This window comes from Taurulus bubalis (genome assembly GCF_910589615.1).
Source record: "Taurulus bubalis genome assembly, chromosome: 7".
NCBI classification, from domain to species: domain Eukaryota; kingdom Metazoa; phylum Chordata; class Actinopteri; order Perciformes; family Cottidae; genus Taurulus; species Taurulus bubalis.
In genome coordinates, this window is record NC_136595.1 from 8,140,389 (window position 1) to 8,164,189 (window position 23,801).

The following is a 23,801-nucleotide window of genomic DNA, read 5'->3' on the forward strand; positions in this document are numbered from 1 at the left end:
CCTATTTTCCCAGGTTTTTGTGTCTAAATCTAGTTTCATTCTGAAATATTGCGTTGTATCCACTTTGTCATTGATTTCCATGACATAGAAATTAATTTAGAGAACACTAATCTCTGCTTTCTGTACTCCAAGACAACAAACTCTGACAACACCGGCACTCCTCTCTCCAGCTCTCATTCACAGCCACAAGTCACATGACGCACTACGAAAACGAAAGGTGAGATAGATCAGGAAAATGTAATGCTGCCGCATACAAAGCTCTGGAAATCAACGTCACAAATCAGAATTAAGGTTTGGGACCTGTGAGGTACTTTACAGAGACAGAAATGAGAACATATTTCCTGCTATTGAGGCACCAATACACATAATATATGTTTTGTCATTATTAAGTTGAAGGAAACTGTAAGACATCCAAGTTCATTTATGTCTTTAATACACTCAACCATTGACTTGGATGGCCTCCCTTTTCAGAAGAGAGAATACAAGTAGAAAGCTGAGCGTCATCAGCATATTTGATAGTAATATTGTAGTAAGCATGTCCAAACGGGAAGAGTTCCTGGGGGAAACCTAACAGTCAACCTTTATTGGGCAGATGAAGGACTTCCTCACAAACGTTTTACTTAATTTCAGGCCGTGGCCTTCTTCAATACAAATTCAGCAATTTGACACGTTTTAAAGTGTCTTGAGGGGAACTTGCAAGTATGATTCATATTTCTGTTTAACATGTTTTTTTTCTCCGCTCCACTGGTGCTCATGCAAGGGTGAGCAGTGCGCATCAAGATGGGAGTGAAACATATTCCCAGATTCACCTATACAGGTTTAACTTGCATGATGATCCACGGACTTGATGGGTACAATATTAATTAATTTTCATATTCCATGTTCAAAGGAATCTGAACAAGTGTTACTGTAAACCCAGATTTAAAAGAAAGCATTAAGGCACAATGGTGAGCTTGCTGAGCAAATCAATATCATTGTGTTTACAATAGCCCTGTTAAGTTAAATGTATTAAATCATTACTATGCTGTCTTCTTTGGTAGATTTTTTCATCTGCAACACCCATGCAATCTCAGTATAAAAATTGTAAATATAACTTTTATAGATAATTATCAAACACCAAGAGGAAACAGTAAACTACAAAAGCTTAATATTATAGTGCAACATTTGTCTTTTCTCCCAGATGCCAATAGCAGTGATTGTCAATTTTTTAAATGCAAAATGATTTCAATTCATACTCTTTTTTTCCTAAAGTATAGCAGACATGAAACCATGATAATGAATTCCCGGCCCCAGTGCAGACAATTGTACATATACGTATATATACACAGACACAAGTTTAAAATGGTTATGTCTGTACTTCCATACATTCTTTAAGAATAACAAACCAATCCGCAAATGTCATTACAAGAGCAGCGCAGGAGACACGTTTTTGTCTTTCTTCAAATTTACATTTTGTGCAATGAGCAAGCTGTGGGCTGGCGTCCCCTCAGCGATAGAGACACATGCTGGTGCTCTGATACAGGTACATGTAGGCGTCACAAAAGAGACGTTTGGCCACACCTTTCATGTCTCGAGGCACCTGATTGGCCAGCTCCACGGGAGACATTTCCAGGTACATGCCGACTTCAGGGCAGGCGTGAACCTCCGGGATGTTGAATCCGTCTCTCTCTCCTGAACACAACGCACACATGAGCCACTGAACGCCCTCATAAACGGTGACACGTGATGAGACGATGCATACAAAAAACCGGACTCACCTTGTCGGTCCGCCATGCTGTCAAAGAAGATCCAGTCTTGGTTGTCGGGTCCGTACTTAATGAAGGACACGTAGTGGCTCGTCTCGATGCACAGGACAGCGAACAGCTCCAGCTTGTCTCGGGTTAGAGCGTGAGGAATGCTGCGATCCAAATAACCCTTGGGGATGTCCAGAGCAGCCGGTTGATGGGACCGCCTTTGATGATGAGAGTGCACCTGGAAAAGCAGAAAACAAACAAAAGCTGTCGGGGCTGCATTTAAATGTTATGTTCATAATAGAATTAAAGGAATGTTGTTTGTTTTTACTGAAACATCCAACTGATTGCCAAAATCGTTATTGACTAATATTTGTCTCAATTGCCAGAGTTTCAGGACTACATACACCGTATGCAAAGTCTCCACTATTCCCACTCCCCCCTCAGTGGCAAACATGAAACAAGCAGCATCTGCTCTGGTTCTTTCAGTGGGTGGAAGAAAAGAAAAAACTGTAAGAAGCCGTTTCTGCTCGGTGGGAAACACTTTCTGCACAAACGGATTGAGCCACAGAAACAGAGTCACAAAGAATTCAACCATATTTTCTTTTTACAGGGCTGGTGAAGCGGTGCCGGACAGCAGACGGACGACACAAACACCGCACCTGAGATGAACACGTCGTGCAGAAGATTTTGAATCCCGTCTGGCCGAATATGGGATCTTTAAAACAGTCGGTGCAGTCTACCTGGGCCAAGTCTCCACACAGCATGCACTGCTGAGGACCTAAAACACACACACACACACACACACCACACGTTGTGTTCACTGTTTGCTTTCGACCACGTGAGTCCAAGTGTGTTGCTTGTGTGCGTTTAACAGTACCTTCAGAGAGGAGGTCGGTAATGTCCAGCTCCAGAGACGGAATGATCTTGTCAAACATCTTGAATTTCTTCCCGAAGCGAGGCATCTGGAGGATGAGGCAGGATGGCACCTGCAATTATAAGACAATCAAATAAAAAAAAAGATCACACACACACACTGACGCCATGCACACACACACCAAAGTGAACTCATTCCAGGAGACCTGCTAAGAAAACTGTCCAACAGGGACATCTACTGGAGAATCAAAGGAAAGCATCAAATATTTGATTTATGCAGAAAACGAGTTTTACATTTTGTGACACAGATCAGCATCAATTGAGTTGACACAGCAGCACAAACACCAGCCGTTAAATCTAGGAAAATGTTGCTACTAAAACAAATAGTTCTTTAAATTGATTATTTCATTATTACTTGTTCTACACAAGTATCCCATATCAAAAATGTGTCATAGAGTGATCTCACCTCTGCCAGCTTGAGTCCTGCCGTGTGGAAGGAATGCTCCAGCAGCTGCTGGACGGTCGGCAGCACCAGGCTGTGGTTCTGGTCTAAGAAGATCTGATAGCAGTAACTCTCCTGCACTTTACCCCCCGCTGAGCTAAATGGGAAAGAGGGAGGGGAATGCGAGGCGTGAATGCGAAATCCTTCGCAAGACGTATTGTATTTTAAAGCGATGCAGTGGGAGGTGGTATTAAAGCCGCGGTGGAACTGTACAGTTTGAGGAGAGGATCCAGCGCTAGAATGTGGTGCATGATGACGGTAAGAAACTCCTCTGGATCTGAGAGATTAAAAAAAAAAGAAGCCACATAAACAGTCACTTCAAACCAGAAAAACAAAAATCCGAGGTTTGAAAGCTTCCAGATTAAACGGACCCTTCTCATCTGTGGTGAAGGATTTACAGTAGCCGTGTTTCTGTAGCTGCTGCCGGAGCTTCATGATGTGCCGCCCTTCCACAAAGCCCTTACTGCAGAGAGCATGCACACGAGAGTATTTACACGTTATTCAAGTACCACAAAACCATTATTAAATGTTTTGCAAAAAATGCATAACGACGCACACATACTTGCGGAGGGGATTAACAATATCGTGGAGCAGTGTGCTTTGAATGGGGGCATCTTGAGGTTCTGTTGATTTAAACAGCATGGTGTCCAACACAGAGGAGCAGGAAAACAAGCTGAAAGCACAGACAAAAAGGAAAGAGTGTGGAGTTAAGTATTACATTCGGTTTCCTTTCAAATTTCTATTCCTGTCAGTGTGCTTACAGGGATCTGGAACCAGCCAATGAAAAAGACCAATCCTTGCAAATGCATTACCACTGACCATGATAAAGCTTCCCCTAAAAAAATATTGTAAGCAACTCAAGCATGTGTCTTGTGGCAAGACAAATTCCATAACGTGCAGAAATTAAAAGCCGTCAAAAATATATTGATGCGACTTGGATGATGGTCTGAAATAATGTTCAATGCAGGTGATTTGTAGAATAAATGGGATACAACCAGCCGAACCTTAAAGCGCACACTATTTGCCATCATCCTGACCTGAAGAGCGTGGCGTCCATGTAGCAGGAGTTGTAGTGGCCTTGGATCCCCTTCATTCGTCCAATCAAAATCTGGCTGACCTGCTTTGTGCTGATGGGAGGAACAGTCCCCAGCTTGTGCTCTTCATCAGTCTCTACAGGAACACACATGTAAATCATTACTGATGCAGCGTCGCCTCTTGTACAGTGATTAGAGAAACAGTTAACATACAATAAGCGTGTTCTGCACTATTCATGCCGTCTTCACACCTAAGTGTGTTTTTGTGTCTGGAGCTGTCTTTCATGATTGGCCCCTCACTGTGTGTACAACTTTATTGGTAATGTTTCTTGTTCTTTTACTTTATAAACTGTATCGGAGCTGACATATTGTTTTCGAAGACATTTCATCTATTAAACTCAGATAAATGTAACATGAATAACATTAAAACCTGATATGTTGCATCACTGTGTCCACAAGGGGGCACTGACTGACTTAAACTTGACCCATATAAGAGCACATGGATTTTCAGCACTCAACAACACAACAAAACTGTGAACAAAGGAGTTGCTCAAGACTGAGCCGAAACCGTTGGTCAGTGTTGTTCTGACCTGGGTCGTCCTGTTTCAGCGTCCTCTCGCTGCAACCGGCTGATGCGCTCTGAAACCGCGAGTCGGGACGGCAGGATCGAAGCTTCACGAACAGGGCTTTCTTCGGCGGACAGTCAAAGTAACGCTCCCTCTTGAAGGTGCCGTCACTCACCCCGTCGTCTTCGTCCTGGAGACGGACACAGGAAAGAGATTAATTTCATCCACGATCAAATGGAAGGAACCAAACAATGAAAAAGAAAAGCAATAATTTGCCATGGATCAGACTTACCAGCTCGAGTCCAGCCATGGTGTCCTTAACACCAGGCAGAGTGCCGATCCAGCGGATGATTCCATATGACGTGCCTTTGCCCAAGGTCACCTCCACCACAGAGTTCAGGCTCAGATCGCCACTGTCTTTTTCCACTGGTGTTGTATCAACGTCCATCCCCTCTGGCTCTACAGCGAAGAATACATTGGAGTCAGATTTCTTATACAAATGTAAAGAATAGCTTCACACATCATCATGTAAAAAGTTGCTCAAACCTTGGGGCACCTCCCCCTTCGCAACCAAATATAGTGGGACATCCACTTCGCCGCCTCTCTTTCCATTCTCATCTGTGTCCTGAAAACGGCAACAAAGACAAAATTATCAATGCGCTGTTGAATGAAGTGGCTCATCTCAATTCAAATCTGAACTGCTGGTTGTGTAAGAGAACTGGAGGACGAGCAGGAGCACATAAACTGTGACAGTGTGGCGATTCATAGCTAAAAGAAAACATGTGCATGGATGCGAGGAAGACAACAAACAGGATAATTGCAAGTTTTAGGATGTTTCAGACCTCAATTTTGAATTCCAAAAATAGATTAAAAAGCATACCAAAGTAGTCACACAATTTAAAATGAACAAAGCTCCCTCTTTACAAAGTTTGAAACCATCTTTTCTAAGATGTTTTGTATTATTTTACCCAATAAACATATAATAGTACTCGCCGAGGATATCCGAACAATATGTTCTCCGTCCTTCTCCTGCACATGCAGCACCATGCCATGGCGACAATTATCCCCGATGAAGTACGTGACCCGATCTCCTTGGGTTAGCTCTTCTGCTGTTTGAGAGTGCTCAGCGTTGGAGGGGGACAAGGAGCTGGGAACCACCGGCCTGACTCTGGAGAACGGGGCGAAAATGCCACAATCCTTCTTGCAGGAGAAGAGGGTTTTGTATTGGCATTTCCCATCAGTATTCCCCTTCCCCTTGTCTTCACCCTAGGTGGAACGAAGCAGAGCAGCACACACTTAACCACAAACCCAATTACATTTTGTGTTTGGGGTTTTCAGAGGTGAATGCAAGGCAGTAACAGTTTTGAAAGTCCCCACCTGTAGTTCAATGCCAAAGAACGTGCCTGGTGGACAGGAGTAGGATGGATCCTTCGTTCTTCCGATGTAGCGCACGATACCTCGGAGCCGCTCTCCTTCCTCGTCCACGGTCACGGTCACGGCGGTGCCCACGGAGAGTCCCCTCGCCGCTCGGAGGGCATCTCTCTCCAGGTACCACTTCAGTTTCTCGGCGTCCCCGGACAGGCCCAGCAGCAGCTCGGCTTCCTCTACGCTCAGCGGCTCCATGCAACTCGTCTCCAACTCGCACTCACGCCTGGCATGCGAGCCCACGAAGAAGACGGGCAACTTCACGGGAGAACATGTTCTCGTAAGTGAACTGTACTTGTGTTCAGTTAGGTAGCAGATGCTGCCAGGTTGGCTCAGATCACGGTATTCCGGATGTTTTGTTAGGATGAAGTACCGTTTGTTTGTTGACGTCATTGCCAAACAGAGGAACTGTATAGAAACACAAACACGCACAAACAGACACAATTTACACAGGTGTTGCTGCAACAGCGATACGAATATTATCTACTTTGTACAAAACGTTCAAGCTAGCTCGCTAACTAGCTAAGACTGAACTCGCAGTTAGCTGCCGTTAACTGAGCCGTTTCACCGACATGTGACGTCACAGCTTTGCTCTCGTGTCGCTCCGGCGGTTTCCCCTTTCTTTTCCCGTTTTGCGTGTGACAAGGTGAGCCTTACCTTGTGAGAGCTAGGCAACTTTTAAATGGGATTCCTGCGTTGCCTCCGAGCTTCTCTGTTTGGGTCCAAACCAGTTACTGTATAGTTTCACTTCCTCTTTCATTTCAGTTGACATGCGGCGTCATCGACATGTCGCGCTCTTCCTGATATAAATGTTTGTTGTTTGTTTTGGTTGTAGACCACTGAAACAACTTCTTGGCAATGTTTGGTCATTAATGTTGGGAACACATTTCCCAAGTGATGTTGTTTTAAAATCAGTTGACAGCCAGCAGCCGCTCGATGGCGTGGGCAGCTTGAGCCCCACAGTACGGTCTTACAGACAACCAGTAAGAAGGCCATTCACGCGGCTGCCGTGTTCAAATCCGGTTTCATGAGGCGTGCTGTTTGCTCCCTCCAAACTTCACTCTGCAGTTAATTATAGCTGAAAGTAGGTGCATTGTCACACGGACACAATCTATAATGTTGGCATCTTGGTTGAGCATACTGTCATTGTGTTATCCTGGATATTCTGTGAGCTACACTGTTTATAACCTTGTCATGCGGGGAGAGAGGGCCATCCTCAGTTGCTCCAATTAATGTTTCTTATATTTCTCCCGTCAAAATCAAGGGTATACGGTCAGGGGGCGTTGTATGCTTGAGGCAAATTTGTGATTTGTGGTATTGGGAATTAAAATTGCCCTGTATACCAGAACCATTGTGTTATGGTTGCAATGGTATTTTCATAACAATGTACAGCTTTGAATGGTCATCCCCATCAGAACAGCTCTCAAATGTGAGCAAACATTTTAGCTTTCTCTCCTTACTGGAATCCATCCATGTAGTTTTGGTTTGGTTTAGAGCAGTGGTTCTCAACTGGTCTGGCACCGGGACCCACCACCTCCCCTGAATGACAAGCCGCGACCCAAATCGAGGAACATTCTCAACTTCTCAAATTTATATAATGAAAAGATGGTGCAGTTTGACAAGTTTAATGATTAACTAAAACGAGCAGCTAGTGGCGATGCTAGAGTGGGAACTATTCCCTTTTACACTCAAATAGCTGGATTTGAATTAAAAACCAAAAAGTGCATCTTCAGGACACGAGGTATTACAACATACATAACAATTCAGAATCTTCATCCATTTTTAAATAAACTCAACAGCTTTCATGCACAAACAAAAAGTCCAACAACTAAGAAGTAGTTTCAAAAAGACTCAAATGACCTAACTTTAACTGAGAATACACACTCACTGAATCTATGACAAACACTTTTCTATGGAACCAGTCACTGTCTTGAAGAGCAGCTTTTCCACAAATTCAAAATAAATTAATTCAAAAGGATTCATGTATACAAAATTAACTTTCCTTGTGATTACCTCATCAGTAGGTAAATACTGAAAAACATTGTGCTTTACAGAAAATTAAGCAGCACTCAATTCTCCTCACAACCCCATTTTTCCTGTCATGCAGGCAGCGCCATCAGTTGTGGATTTTATATTCAGTAGGCTGTTTGATTTAATTATCCTACAAACCCAGAGTCTCCCCCATATCAGTATGGTTTGACCCAACCTGGCACACACTGCGGAAAACATGGAGGACAAGTGCAAAACAAGTTGAGACCAGAGCCGGCAAAATAACGACACTCCGCTGCATAGAAATAATATATTTTTAGAGATATCTTTCCTTTGATTTCTGAATTGTTTTTCTTTGTTGCACGTGTAGTATTACACAACAGCATTTCGTCTGCAGAGAAACATTCGCCCCAATGACTCCACAGACTGAATTGAGTACAGTTTTTACTGGAACTGCTTTCTGGCAAAAAAGGAGCTGAAAGTAAGGCCTGTGGATTAATTTGATGAAGGGCATTACATACTTCATATTCCATCATATAGTCTGGAGATACTGAAAAAACTAATTCTTTGCAAAACTGAAGAGACTTGAGATGCAAAAAACAAAAAAATCCAATCAACGAGTGTTTTGAACACTATATTTTGACAAAAGACATTTCTTCACTTCTTGAACACCAATTCTTGCTGGCTGTCACCTATGCCTAAATTATTGGTGTTTTGATCGACAGACTTTGGAAATCAGTTGTGTCAATATACATGAGCGAAACAAAACATACATAATTTTACAATTGACAAATGTATTATTTTATTTACAATTTACATACGCTGTCTTTTGTGTTGCTAATCATTGACAATTATTAATTTCATAATGTATTGTCTTTATTACTAATATCTGACACTTAACTATTGATGATTGTTTACTTCATAATGTCTCTTGTCGCTGTAACTAATGTACATTGTCCCTGGTTTTATTTTGTCCAGGGACAATTGGCCCCACAGATTTGACAGTGAATGAAGTGCCAACCTGTAAGACATGACTGAGGAATTAGAACCCTAATACAACGACCGCGTTCTGTGATTGGACGATGAAAGACGCATCATCCGTAAAGGCCTGTTTCGTCGCAGTCAGATGACGAAACGTTTCGGGTGTAAACATGGAGGAGAGAGAAGCGCTGAAGAGGCAAATTGAACTTCTACAAAGTAAAGCTCCCTGTACACTCCCGTTTCGGATGTTTGGTAGAAAGCGGGTTAGGCTACAGTTTTTTTAAATGAGCTGTCGTGTGGCTGCTGGGCGTTTTGAAGTAGTGTTACTGGTTTTATATAACAACTATTAACTGTTAGCTTTGCTGCACACATCGAAGAAGAGAGATGTTGGTGCCTTTATCTGACGTCAGCTTAGTGTACTGCATTTAGAGATACGTAGTGGTAGTTTGGTCATATATTCTAATAATAACTAGGTCGCTTTTTATGCAGTCAACAGGTTAGTTTAGCTCAGTTAACAAAACGTTAACAAATTGGCGCTAACATAGTTCTTGATTACATTTGGCGGTATTTAGCTGGCGCTGTATGCCATGGTATCGAGTAGATGGCACTGGTGGGTGACGAGGAAAAAGTAAAAACGCCACCAAGCAGGTGTTGCTCCAGAACAGTCCGCCAAAACAGCTTCAGTATTATGTTCACATTGACGTATAGCGTTATATATATATATATATATATATATATATATATATATATATATATAAATATATATATCCATAGAATTCCTTTCATCTTCAAGCTAAATTCCTCTCAAGCAAAGTGAGAAGTAGATTTTGTCCGCTGAATCGATCGACTCTTTTACATGGTTTGTGTGTCCTTATGCTCCTGTATCCCCTGTGATACGATTGTGCAACTACATAACTCCTATTTTTCAAATTCCCAGATCTCATCAATGAACATAAGAGTGTCCATGGCGACACGCCGTTTGCAAGAGATGAGCCGAGGCAACCGGAAGCTACAATGTCAGCGGGAGGCAGAGGTCACAAGGCATCTGTCGTCCAGCCTCCCAGCTCCAGAGGGGGACTGTATGCTCCTCAGAGCCGTGGAAGTTGGAGGAAGACGTACTCGCTGAGCAACAAGAACCCCCAGCCATCTGTCGGGCGTCCCTCAGCTTCTACTTTCTCCACTGTATATCAGTCCAGTTCCCACAGTGTGTCTCACAGCGCCTCACTGCCCACTACTGCCCAGCCACTGCCCCAACAAAAGGATGAGCGACATATAAACAGCACCACAGGGGGAGTTGCAACTGAGAATGAGAAAAAACCCACGGATACTCTTACAAAAACAGGACCAGCTGTGTCTCGATATGAAGATGTAATAGGAGAGTCAAGATCAACAAGCACGAGTGAGCCACATGAAACGATGCATAGACAGACTCAAGATCTGCAGCAGAGTACCGAAAGTAGGCGTGCAGTCCTGCCAGAGAAGAAAGTCAGTAGTTCTTTAGAAGTGCCGTCCTCAGTTAAGGCCAACACCTCGACCAGTTTGCAGAGCATCCCTCAAGCGCGGATCAAACCTACCATGGCATGCCAAACCAGCAGTACTGAGACCAAACCAACTATTACCAAGCCAACTCCAGCAGTTCCTAATGCCAACGCCATACCACCTCTCGCTGCTCTGCCTGATGTGTCAAAGCATTCAATCGACCCCGCATCTCACACCAGCCAGGGCCAAGTCAATGCCTCCTTTTTGAAGAAGTCTAAGTTCACTTGGATAAAGAGCCAGAACGTAAGAGGTGTGGGGCTGAAACAAGCCAGCTCAATTTCCTCCCCCACTTCAGTCTCGAAAGCTGGAGTTGCCAGTGGAAGCTCCCCCTCATTCACAGCGAAGAGAACGCCCGGCAAGAAGTTACCTCGAAAGCTAAGCTTACTCAATGTAGCCCCCAAAACCTCCAAGTACAGGTGGGTCTCCATCTCCGCTGGAGCCCAAGCTAAAATGCCTCGAAAGTCCATATCGCCCAAAGCCCTGGCTCTTGCCCAAAGAGCTCTGGAGAAGGGAGAGGTTAACAAGAAGCTAAGAGCAGAAGATAAGACAAAAAAGGGAGTCACGGGTTCCTCTGCCAGCTCCTCGCCGATTAGCCGTTACCGCTGGAAGGCTGGAGGTCAGAGTACCTCTGGGGCAGCGGCAGGAGGGGCAACAGTGGCCCGTCGTCGATCTGCCTTCCACTGGACGTCAGAAAGAAGCAACAAAGGAGGGAAAGGAGGGCTTGCTCCTTCCCCGTCTGGAACCCAACGTTCCCAACGTACCCACCTGATGCCATCCTCCTCCCCTTCTGGGTTCAAGCTCCGAAGCAGGATGAAAATCATTAGGAAGTCTGCTACTAGGTAAGTTTTGGAAACCTGGACATGATCTGCTTTACTGTCCTCTCGTCTATCTGTACTTTGACACCTCTTTTTAATATGCCAGACGGTGGCAGAATGCTTTCATTAAATAGATCTTTCTCAATGTAATTAGCTAAATCGCAGCTTCTAGTGTATTGCTCATCGCACCGTTTCTCCTTTGCCGTCTGTCCTGTGACCACAGTGGAAGTGGGTCAGAGGTGAAGTGCTCCCCGCGGGGCCGGTTGCCCAGCTCGAGCAGGAGTCCCGTCGGAGCGAGGAGGACACCCACCAGGGAGCTTGTGTCTTTTGGCCGACACAAGTTGAGGCGGCTCTCCCCCACCTCATCCAGGACAAGTAAGAAGCACGCACTTCAGACTGTCGTCTATGGTGTTGCTCCGCTCGGTTTCACAAAGAGCATTTACTCTCCACAGTTCTTCTCTCATTGGTTTACCATAACAGATTACTCCAAATGAGCTGTCACCTAAATGCTCATCCATGGTCAAGAGGGAACATATCTAATCTGGCTGGTGACGGTACAACTGTGTTGTCTGCGGTCTGATGGTAGAAATTATAGAACTGTGTAGTTACTTCTGATGAATCTATTTTTAATACTCCTTCACCTCTCCCTCACTTACAAGTATGTGGGTCTAAATTCTCACCCACTACTTAGTCCATAAGAATTACACCTTATGACCATCTGGTGGTGCTGTGACAACTTGTTTTAACGGTCCATCAGGCATTCAAGTTCTTAAATCACAACCAAATTACACAATTAATATGTATGTTTAATCTGCCAAACGAGCAGGTTTGTTCTTTATGTAATTACACAGAATCATAAAAGTACTTTGTCTTTTTGTATGCCTTTTTTTTTTTTTTATTTACACCGTTGCAATGATTCACACAGTCACTATGTTTGCTAGATTTGCCACGACAAATATGACAAACATCCAATCAAACTGATGCTTACCGTAGACTCTCTGCCAAAGATGTTTTGTTTTGTGCTCTGTTCTGTCATAAAAATATCAGTGCATTTGCATTAAGCTCTTACAGCCTAAAGAAAACAAAGACTTGCTAATGGGCTTTGGCATCCTCATACATAGAAGCGACCCTCAGAGGGCACAGTTTTCTCTCTCTCCCAGTCCATACATACAAGATGTATTTGTTGCCACTTTCTTTGTCAGCCTCTGAAACATCACTGTGTATCACGCACAGAGATTTTTCTGTGGATTCTCACTTGGTTTGTTTCTCTTTGCTTTTTGTTGACTTCATTTTCTTTCCCCTGTTTATGGCATCGTCTCCCTTTCGGTGCTTGTTTTCAGTTCTGCTCAACCTGTGCCCCAGTGTTATCGCACTACTGCCTCTACTATGTACGAGAATATCGTTTGCACTACTGCTTATTGTCGTAGTGCATTGTTTTTTTTCTAGTTGATGTAATACACGTGCTGACCATTCAATTAACCTGAGATTTTGATGTAATGCTGCAGGGTTCCCTCCCCCCCCCATTAGTATACTTTTATTCTTTAATTTTTCCAGTGTGAGCACACTACTTAACTGGTATGTTGTCTGGAATTGGGAGAAAGCGGCTCTGACAGCGGCTGTTACAGCTCTCTCCAGTAGAGGGCAGGAGCTCACATCCTAGTGGTCCTAGTAGGGGCTTTGTGTTGCTGTCTGTCAGTATATCGAAGCTTACAGGCACGCTTTAAGAGGAGGAGGAGGAGGTGGGGGGAGGTTAATTGATTGCCCAATTCAGCCGTGATGGCGAACAAGTGCCGATAGCGGGTAATTTGCAGAGGTGGAGGCGGGCAGCGCCACTGCTATCAAGCCCTGGCACCGCTCTCCCTCCAGTAGATAAAAAGGAGCTAATGCATAATTATCCTTTTGCAAATTGGATTGTTTTAACGAACTGTAGAATATAGGCTTAACCTGATGGAAAGCAATCATTGTTTTTTTTGTTGTTTTTTTTCCGCCCCTCCCCCTCCTCCTCTTGCCCCTCCACCCCTCCGGTCATTCTGCGTGTACCCTACACGCCTCATGCCCGTCTTGGTGTAATCTCCCATACTCAATGAAGTCAGAAGACATTAGAAAAGCCATCACTATTAACATTAGGTTGTATTCGTCCCAATGGCTCTGCGTCCATCAGTCTGCCTCTCTTTTTCTGGTTCTTTAACTTTTTGTGTCCTTCCTCACACCACCTGCATCCTCCACCCCCTCCTCCCCTTTCCCCTTCATCGTTTCTCCGTGCACTTTTAACGTTTGGGGACCCTGCATGGCCCGCAGCGGGAACACAGGCGCCTCTAATTAAAGACGGGGACTCCGAATGGGAGACACGGGAAAGGTGGAGCAGGGGTGCGCGCAAAGGAAGATGGAGTGAGGAAAGCTGCTCGTAGCCGTCTGTGCCTCCGATAAGAGCTGCTAATAAAGAGCAAATTGAATTACTAATGATGGGAAGCAAGAGTCCCTATAGATGAGCCCGTTAAAAAAAACAACCTTATGACCACTCACACATGCATGATAATACGCTCGCAAACAATGTTTCTTAATTTCCTCCCCAATGGCCGGCTCGAGCCTTTCCTCTCTCCGCGTTAGGGGGACGGGGGGATTTCCTGAGGTGTTCGGTTATCTGTGGTTTAATTTAAAGAGGGCATAAACCTAAGTAAGCAGTTAGGCCTGTAATGAATCCAGAGGTGTGTGTGAATGAATACATCTGTGCTTGCGTGTGCTCGGAGACAGCCACGTAGCCCAGATAATCTAATAAAGCAGATAAATGTCAGGAGCGGTCGGAACACGGAGAGGAAGAGTGCTGAGCCGTGCGCCTTCAAGCCCCATGTGACGGGCTTCTAGAGCGTTTTTAGGTCTCTATCTCGCTCCGGTTTCTCTCCCCCCTCCTCACCATCTCTCATCCAGTCTTTTTTTCTCCGTGGTTGTCGTCACCGTTCTGCTAATATGCCTTGTGACTTTTTAAGCCCAGCACCGCGAATCACTTTGCAGACTGCAGGCAATTTCTGCAAAATCGTATTCTTAGTCTGAAGTGAAATGTCAAGGGAGTTCATCTGACTGTAGGAATTACTTTCTGGAGAAAAACAATAAATCTTAAGAGTTATCAAACCCATCATACAATCTTTATTTACTATATGGGGTATTGTTTCCTATTTATTTGCTAAATTTTTTTTGCCAACTAACCATCTCAACTCTGCAGGGACTATTAGCACCTGAAGGAAGATCTGCCCCTTTTTTATTTGATCAAAAAGACACTTAAATATGAAACTGCCACAACATATTATCGTAAAAAAAAAACAGAAGCTATAGTTGTGCAAAAGTTACGTGAGCATTCCAATGGAAGTCGTTGTACATGAAGGTTAAAAGGAAATGTCGCTCATCATCGTCCAGTAGAAACGCACACGTCCAAGTTTTGGAAATACATTTCACATTTGTCTTTGTTTGAAAGTCCACATCCGCGGTTTATGTTGATGATGGTGCTATTGATCGAATAAGTGCAGGAGCACATTCCTGGTAGAGGTATCATGAATGGTGCAATTTAACTGTTTACATCGCGACTGTCGAGGCTGAGGGTGAAATAATGTTGCATTGGAGTTGTAAAATCCTGTCTTTGGTTTGGTGTCCCGTGCATCTTAAAACGAGTTAGTAACTTTAATGAAAATACATTTTCTTCACATTTGCTCAAACTGTCACTATATCCTGACAGAAGTACACAAGATGGATAATCGTTGGGGAAAAAAAAACGGGTTCCTTTTTCTCCCCCTAGTGCTCCTAATGGCACTTCCACCGCTCCCGTAGGAAGCGACCAAAGACTTGAGCTGTTGATCACTGCACGTGAAGCGCGTGAACTCCGATCCAACAGCCAAACTAGGCATCGCTGATCAAACTTGAATCGACACTCGGTTACTGTATTACCCATTTCTCGCCTCAAATGTTTCCAGATAGACATTTGAGCTTTTTGTGACCGCTCCGCTGTAAATTGAGTGTTTTCTGTGGGCGGTGGACTCTTGCAAAGGCCATTCAGAGCTCCAGGGGGAGGCAGAGGAACCAGTCTTGCGTAGCACTTGTCAAGATAATGTTACATTTTGAGCACGTGTGACAAAGAGTTATGTTCAATAAAGTGACCAGCTGTGGCCGTAAAATGGGACTCTTCTCCGGTACCTGCAGCAACACGCCGTCACCAATTCAGACCCCCTACATCTTTTTTTTTCTCCAAACTAAACTCTTCTCTTATTTCTCCTGAGTTATGTATTTAGAATTGGATGTATCCATTGGCCACTCTAGTTTTACTGCTCGGCTCGTACCCTGTTTGTGTAAGTCATAAAACATGCGCGCACACACACGCACACTTGTCAGATTGTTTGTGTGCTGTAGTAGGAGTGGCTCTCTTACAGTGGCAGCGTACCAACACGCTGAACCCCCGCCCAAACCCAATACCTTGGAGCCCATTACCACCACATACTAATCCCTCCTGCTCCTTCAGGGATCCTGTTACCGTGCCTACAGTGATCCCATTTATTTCACCCATAAATCATGTGTGCTGCTCTGCATCGGGGTCTGGCTCCCTCTGACCTTTTCCCACTTTCTCCAGTGATCTGCATGTACCAACTACTGTATGTACGCCACGTGCAAACACGGATGAAACTTCCGCGTATAACAGAAATTCTGCAGATTGCGGGTTCTCTAAATGAAGGAGGGCACCGACATCGTTTGACAGGCGTCAAAACACGCGTCAATGCTTCTCAAAGTCGTTGTGCTCGTTGTTGTGCACGCACTCATCAGGGTGAACCTACTTCCCAGCATTGATGCACTGAAACGCTTCAGAAAAAAAAAACATAGGCTGATTTCTGGCATATTTTGTTTTTCCATAAACAACTCACATCTAATAGTACTGGTCGTTGGATGTTTGTCAGCCGATTACAGCAGAAGTTTACTGTCCATGTTCTGAATATTCCTAAAATGAACTTGCTGATTTAAATGTAGTTCAGGTCCCACCCATGACATTTGTGATTGGTTCAAGGAATTTCCAAAATTCAGACTGTAGTAGTAGAGAAGAGATAGTTTACTCCCACCTTTTCGTTCTTTAAGACTTTGAGATGTAAAAGGGAAATTTAACGACATTCAGATGAACGTTAGATGTACCTGCTGCAGCTGCACAGAGGGGGACTATTTTTGCACTGCTGTCTGTGCAGACCAATTTGTAAACATCTAACTCTACTTTTGCCACACAATATTACAGCTTTGTATATCGCGAGTCGTCTCTATGTTCTCTTGTGTCGGCCTCAGTCTGGATTAGAACAATGCTTAGTGGCTGCACCTTGTGCCAGAAAGTAAGAAAATTAGCAAAGTTTTTCTTTCCGACGTTGCTCTTTTTAATATGATGCGTATGTGCAAAGCAAAGAGAATCACCTCGTCTTTGGGACTGCACTCTAAAGCCCAGTCTGTCCTTTTTTGACTTCATCTTTGCTCGACGCCCGCTCGTTTATTTTTGTTTGTTTCTTCGCATCACTCTCTGGTTCACACTTGCTCCAGTTTCTCCCACTTTTCCTTCACACCGCGCTCCCCTCTCGCATGCACACGCACACAGAAACGGCTTATAGAGAGGTCCTTTGGACATTAACTCACTGTTTGTTTGGACATCGCGGCACACAGCTGGTATTGCTATGTGCATACTGGAAGCGCCACTCTATATCTAATGTGTGTGTGTGTGCGTCTATGCTGATCTTTCTCAGAACATTTTATTGGCCAAATCATTTTAATAGTTTGTTTGTCGGTATGTGTGTATATATGTATGTGTGTGTGTTTGTTGGTGACATGTTTAATTCTCCCATCAGCTGCTTTTCTGCATACCGTTCTCTGAATGCCATTCTCTAGTGCTCTCATAGTATTATCAGTTGGATGACACACACACACACATTTGCACTGTGTGGACCTTAACCTAATGGACACACAGACGCACACAACCACGCACACACTGGCATTCTGCTCATTCCTCTGCACTTTCTCAGGCTCTCTGTGTCAAACAGGTGGACCCCTGTCCTCTCTGTGTCTGTGTCTCTGTCTGTGGCGTTCGTTCTCCTCCTTTCTCTTTATATCTGTCACCATTTGTCTCACACACACACGCACGCTCTGCAGGACACCCACACACATTCATCGAATCCCGCGTCCAGAATTAGGCGATTACCATAATGATTAGGGCAGAAACTGCTGTTGCCAGAGTAGGAGTGGTCCAAATGTTTTTGATTGTTTTTCTGTGGGGGAAGTATAGCTCCAACTGTTGCGTTTATCTTAGTGCCTGCTATAAACGGTATAGCTATTCGGTTGCGTGAATGATTCAGTTTCTCATGTTAGATGGTGTCTTGTGCAGGACGGGCTCAGTATAGCTCTCCGCTACGGTGCACAGTAACATTTGGCATTTTGATTAACCTCTAAGGACCCAGGGAGGCCAGTGATCAGAGCCCTGTACCTACAGTATGTCCACATGAGTAACTCCTACCCATCTGTGTTTTGCGAGACTCCTTCCTCCCTTCACGCACTCTCATCAAACTGTCAACTGGCCATAATTAAAGACCGGACTCATTTGAGATCTCGCTGGCCCTCGAGGGCGACTGGAGATTAGTGAGCACGCGAAACCATGATCAAATGACTTTTTATGTTTAAAAAAAAATTCTTATGGTTCTTGATGTTGCAACAGTGCCATTTGGTGTTTTTATCCTATGCATCTACGTGGGTAGAGGGGGTTAGCGGCATGTGTTGAAATGTGTTATCAATACTATTGACTCCATAAACTTTAGCCTGAGATGACTGTGCCTCCTACCCAGTTAAGGAGGTAAATGTTTTCTTGGTATCCAGAGGAGCGGCCCGTGTGCCAGGCTGTCTGAGTAAATCAGAAACCTAACAGCACGCAGGCAGAGCCTTACTAATTATTTGAGAACACATGACTGGCACCGCCAGTGTCATTGATTTGGTAAATGGCTTGGGTTGGGGGTGTCGCAGTTTTTTAGCTTTAGGGATATGAATTCTGCCGATAGTCAAACTTTCCAGTATTTAATAAAGATTCCTCATGATGTCGTCTTCTGCCTACAGACTGAAATAAATAGCACACTGCAAAGTCATCAAACATCGGAATCATCGCGCGTGTGTGTGTGTGTGTGTGTGTGTGCGCGTGTGTGCGCGTGCGTGCGTGTGCGTGCGTGTGCGTGCGTGTGCGTGCGTGTGCGTGCGTGTGCGTGCGTGTGTGTGTTCTGGTAACAGGGCGGGGAAAAGTTAAAGAGGCCATTAGGCGCAACTCCATAAATCTTCACCTTTTGTCAGCTGGAGAGCAGGCTGGTATAGCTGCCCAGCCCTTCACCCTGCTGTACTCCCGACCCTATGAGGGTAACCCTATCTCTCTCTCTCTCTCTCTCCATATGTCTGCACTCACTGACGTGTTACCATAATAATCATTGGGGGTTTGTCGTTTACGTGGGAAGACGAGCAAAGAGCCTGAGAAGCGCTTGGCATGTTAATTATGTCGCGCACACACAGGCACATGGACACATGGACACATGGGAGTGCAGGGATTGTATGACTGGGGGGGGTCGCTGCTCATTATGACCAGGGCAGGGTTATCTGGGCACTGGGCATAGCTGTTGACATGATGGGTGGTTTATGACTTCAGGGTCTTGTTGGAGATTTCTCGGAGGTTTATAAATTGCTTTTGTTTAATTGTGTAACGCAATCTTTTTTAAAGGGTTTAACTTGAGGACCTCTATATCAGCCTTACAGAGTCGAGCTGCGGCTTCGTCTAAATCAGTCGTCGGGCCTTTCTTTTTGCTTGAGGCGCTCATTCCAGCAGCCTAATGGGACACTTGTGGACAGATTTTAAAGGCTGTGTAAAAACTCAATTAACAAATATACCTTCTCGCTTACATTCTTACTTTGAGCGACGGCTGCCCGACATGAACGCACACCTGTGACTGGTTTGTTTTCATCAAATGGGAGTTGTCACATTGCTTTTTCTTGTCTTTCTCTCTGGTTTGAAGGGCATGGCTCAGTTTTGGGGGGAAACAGGTGATGCCACCTGTTTCGTTATACTGCTGTCAACCAAGTGTTACCAAACCAACACCCACACAGCCCTCATGATGATTAGCTGATTGTTCTGAGAGTTTCAGTGTCTGATTTTGTGATTACTTTGTCATGTGTTTGTCATGTCATGAACACTTTAACCATGCTTTTAAAGGTTTAAAAAGAAAAACCATGGAGACAATATTAGTTTAAATTGTCCTTTGTCATGATATCTTCTGTTGGCCTAGCAGAAACATTTTACTGGCCTACAACTATACGGGTTCCACCTGTTTTCATCTGATTGGTCAACAGAAGTTTTTTTTTTACTCTCGAGTTAAATATTTATCAACATTGAGAACTTGAGTGAGTCAGGTAGTAAAATAACACTTCTCATACAAGCAGAACGCTAAATGCTTCCAATCTTTTATGTCCGCTCTAATTTTATTGTGTGTACATATGCTAATAGCTATAAATGAAAGTTTAGACAACGTGTAGCTCTCATATCAGGATGAAATGTTATGTTAATGCATCACCCAGCTCTTCTGTCTCTGCCACAACTCTAGTGTGATCCTCTGGTGTGATCCACCTCTAGTGTCTCACCGGCCACACACAGAGGGAACACAAGCTATTCTCAATACTTTGCTCACTTCACTCTTCCTCTTTTTGGTCCTCTATCTGCAGTCACATTCTTCTGATTGCTCGCCCGCACCATCACTCTACTACCGTACTTCCTCCCCGTCCACTGGGACTAAACGTATTCCCCTAATGAACGTCTTGGCTGCAAGTCTCGGTATGCTGGTGGAGCCAAGACCCATATTCCTGTAATGTTAGTGAATTTTGTCATGTGAACTGATCATCCCTCCTAGCTCAGTACTCTGGTTTTATGACCGTAAGCTCTTATCGTTTTTATCTCTATCTTTCTGTCTATCTCCATCTTTCTGTCCCACTTTCAATCTTATGCCCTCCCCCCCCGTTCGCTCCACCTGGCTCTCCATCCACAGTCCAGTGCCAGGCTTGAGGTCCAAGTCCCAGGCTGAGGAGAAACCTGATCCTTTATCTTCTTGGCTTTTTTTTTTTTTTGTTGCCATTCCAACTTTCCATTTCAGTCATACCGGCTTGGACAACCGAACCCCCCCGAGTCTATTCTGGTCTTGTTGAGTTAGTCACTGACCCTCTACTATTCCCCCACCACCACCACACCGGCTCCTACTACTCCTTTTCCTCCCATCCAAGTCCTGTCCTTTCTCTCCTTTGCGTCTTTGTCTCTCCCATGGGGAACCTTAAGTGTTGTCCACTCACTCAGCCCCTCCTGGTATTTGACTGTGTTCCTCCAGCCACGATTGGCATGCAAGCCTCTGAGCTCGATTCCCAGACTTTCCCTTATGTCCCTGACCTCCCTACTTGCAGAGAGAGTGTAAGCTTCTTAAGCCCACCATAACCCCCCTAAGCCAACCATAACCTCCCTACAGGTGTGTGTGTGTGTCTCTCTCTCTCTCCCCCCAGATTTAACCATTAGGAAATATGTTGTCGGTGTTTGCTGAAGAATCTGCTCCGGATTCTTCAGCAGAGACACGATGGACAGGTGTAAACCGAATGATTGGTCCTGTCGGCCGCTCTATTTTCTCCCTCTCTTAAAATGCTAATTCTAGTTTAGTACAACTTGTTTTTTTATAGTTTGAAGCCAGCAACCTGTGAATTGTGTTGTGTTGCATCATTCCAAGGATAATGCAATTGAAATTGATGTCAACTGCAACTTGACTGGTTGGCAGGGGCATACAAACGAGAGGCGGTAATTCTAGTTTGTTTTAATATAGGGCTTCCCTTCTGGATATGTTTTTATTTATTGAGCTTTGAGCTTTTTTTAATATAATGATTATCCATAATATTGTAGTGCTGCAGCTTTCAATTATTTCCATTCATCTAGCCGTTATTTTAACAGTCGTGAAAAATGCAGATAACAATTCTTTAAAAAACTGTAAATATGTTCAGTTTATTATCACATAAGACATTTATAAGCAGCAGATGCTCACAAATAAGAAGTTGGAACACAGATAATGTTTAAAAGGTTTGCTTGAATAATGACTAAATAATCAAGTTTCATCTTCAGTTTGTATTTGGTGAATGAAGATGGTGAACTCCCTCACACTATTGAAAAAGCAATGTTTGGCTCAAAGACACAAGGGCTCAGACATTTTCTATTTTGGTAACAACGGCCACTTTAAAGACTAGTTGTCCCATCTGGCTCGCTACTCAGACATGTTAACAATCAGACAATCACAGGTGTTCAGCACATCCCCGGACAGCCAAAGGATATACAATTCTGCTTGCACAGTGTTCCTGTGCAATGAGGGGTTACTACCCACATTTGGGGTTGTTTCTACTCAAAATACAGGGACGTAGATAATGTGGATAAACCGAATGCATCTGCGTATCACTCCAGTCCTAAAAGACCTCCCCTGACTTCTTGTCTCCCAACGGATCAACTACGAACTCCTGCTCTTCACTTACAAAGCCCTTCACCAACTGCCATGGTGGCCGAAACTATGGAAATATGATCCATGTTGCAATAAAGTAGAATTTCTCCATTTCACTCATCTGCTTCTCCCTGTTCCTCAATCCCACCCATCACCCAACTCCCTCACCCCACTCATACCAACAGTGTTTTCATGTCCTCCTCCTCCTCCTCCACAGGGCCTCGGTTGTGTTTTGGTATTTAATAATGGATGATTGTTTGTGTTTGTCAGTCAGCACGCTCTTGTTAAAGGGCTTTAAGATAACTGCTAATTCCAGCAGGGCTGTATTGATTAGCCGCGCTGGGTGTGGATTGTTTTATAGCTGGAGAAGAGCTCTGCATCCCCCTCCATCACCCTTCCCATGCTCCTTCAGTACCCACCCATCTTCGAGGGTCTCTCTCTCTCGCTCTCTCTATTTGGTTGAATAATTAATGCTTAACCTATTTAATTAGTGAGCTTTGCTCTGAACAGAAGCAGAGTAATTGAGTCCTCGACTCTGTGTGCGGTTGTGTGTGTGTGTGTGTGTGAGAGAGAGAGTGAGTGTTTGTGTTTATCTGTGTGTCTGTGTGTATCCGCCGCACGTATCGTGATCGCCGCGTGACGTGGCTCACTTCCTCGCGCTCCCTCCGTTGAAACTGCCCGTGTGATTTACAGTGGCACCGTGGCTTCGACGGGACTGTCAGTGAGTTGACATTAGCGCCATTGGCATCCGCCGGTAGCGGAGGTGTGACCGTTTTGGTATTTGGTATGGCAACTCCGGTGCTGGAAGCTGTGGTACTTTCCAGCAGTGGTCATGCCAGCGGGGGGCTGGCATGGAGGTCGGAGAGGGGGTGGGGGTGTGGGGGGGTATGCAGCGATAGGTGGAGAGTTCAGACTGTGAGCTCTAGTTGTGATATTATTAACTGTTATCAAAGGCCAAAATGGATTTGTTGATCATCTTTGCTGTTGTAATTGAGGCTCAACACTTTGACCCTGCATACTGATCGAATGTTCTGGCACTGAATGTTCCAGGAGTCACACTGCTCTGTCGGGAACATGGCTACCGGGTTGTTGCTTTTTTTCCTGAGATGCCGATATTGTCAATTGAGCACAGCAAGACAGTCATCGAATATGTGCCCCTGTACTACATCCACAATTTCAAACTGATGCAAATGTTTCTGCAGGCACCAAAATGCTGTTATTATATAGGTTCAGAAAAAGGTTTACGCTTGTAAATGTGGAAAGTCTTCAGATGCTGTTATGTGTTTTCGTAGCTGTAGGGCTTGTGATCAATGAATGGACATTTTTATTATATACCACTAAACGTTCATTCTATAAAATGTGAGAAAATTGTGAAAAATGTCTGACTGTTTTGCAGGTGAAACCATTGATATTGAATTTACAATTATATAAATCGGAGAAAAGCACCGCCGCCTCACAGCAAGATGGTTGTTTTTTGCCAATACATTTTCTTATTATTGGTTCAATCAAGTAATTGTTTCAGCAAAACAAACATCGGTGAATATGATAATTGGATGATGTCTTGATGATTAGTTGGTCTGCTCCTAATTTAGAGCCTGGCCGGTGGTGGGGTATCAGTGGTCAGTCAGCTGGCAGTGATAATGGTTTGACTCCGATCCCACATTGAGCCCCAGCAGGCCGCATCACTGAGCTCAGAGAACGCTGTAGGTCTCGATTCCATCACGTCTTCTTGGGTCAGGGGGGGTCAGTACTATTTATACTCACCTGTGAGCGGGTGTTCAAATTCTAGACTCTGAAACACACACA

The 23,801-nt window shown here is 44.3% G+C and overlaps 2 protein-coding genes across 2 annotated transcripts in view; one reads left to right on the plus strand and one right to left on the minus strand.

The window, feature by feature from the left end:
- Positions 1-333: 333 nt before the first annotated feature.
- On the minus strand, positions 334-6,331 carry cyldl (cylindromatosis (turban tumor syndrome), like; the record flags this gene model as incomplete). Its single annotated transcript, XM_079221525.1, has 14 exons — positions 334-1,671; positions 1,758-1,971; positions 2,393-2,511; positions 2,611-2,719; positions 3,073-3,205; positions 3,322-3,385; positions 3,480-3,571; positions 3,671-3,781; positions 4,146-4,278; positions 4,733-4,898; positions 5,001-5,167; positions 5,255-5,333; positions 5,702-5,974; positions 6,086-6,331. The coding sequence occupies 14 exons, from the start codon at positions 6,329-6,331 to the stop codon at positions 1,487-1,489; spliced, it is 2,091 nt and encodes a 696-aa protein (XP_079077651.1). The 3' UTR covers positions 334-1,486.
- A 2,942-nt stretch (positions 6,332-9,273) lies between these two features.
- The window catches only part of zc3h3 (zinc finger CCCH-type containing 3), a gene marked incomplete at its 5' end in the record, with an annotated part of 47,966 nt that continues 33,438 nt past the window's right edge, over positions 9,274-23,801 (plus strand). Inside the window, 3 exons of the mRNA XM_079221366.1 lie at positions 9,274-9,319; positions 10,041-11,481; positions 11,681-11,832. Coding sequence (XP_079077492.1) covers positions 9,274-9,319; positions 10,041-11,481; positions 11,681-11,832 — 1,639 coding nt within the window. The remainder of the gene's footprint in view (positions 9,320-10,040; positions 11,482-11,680; positions 11,833-23,801) is intronic.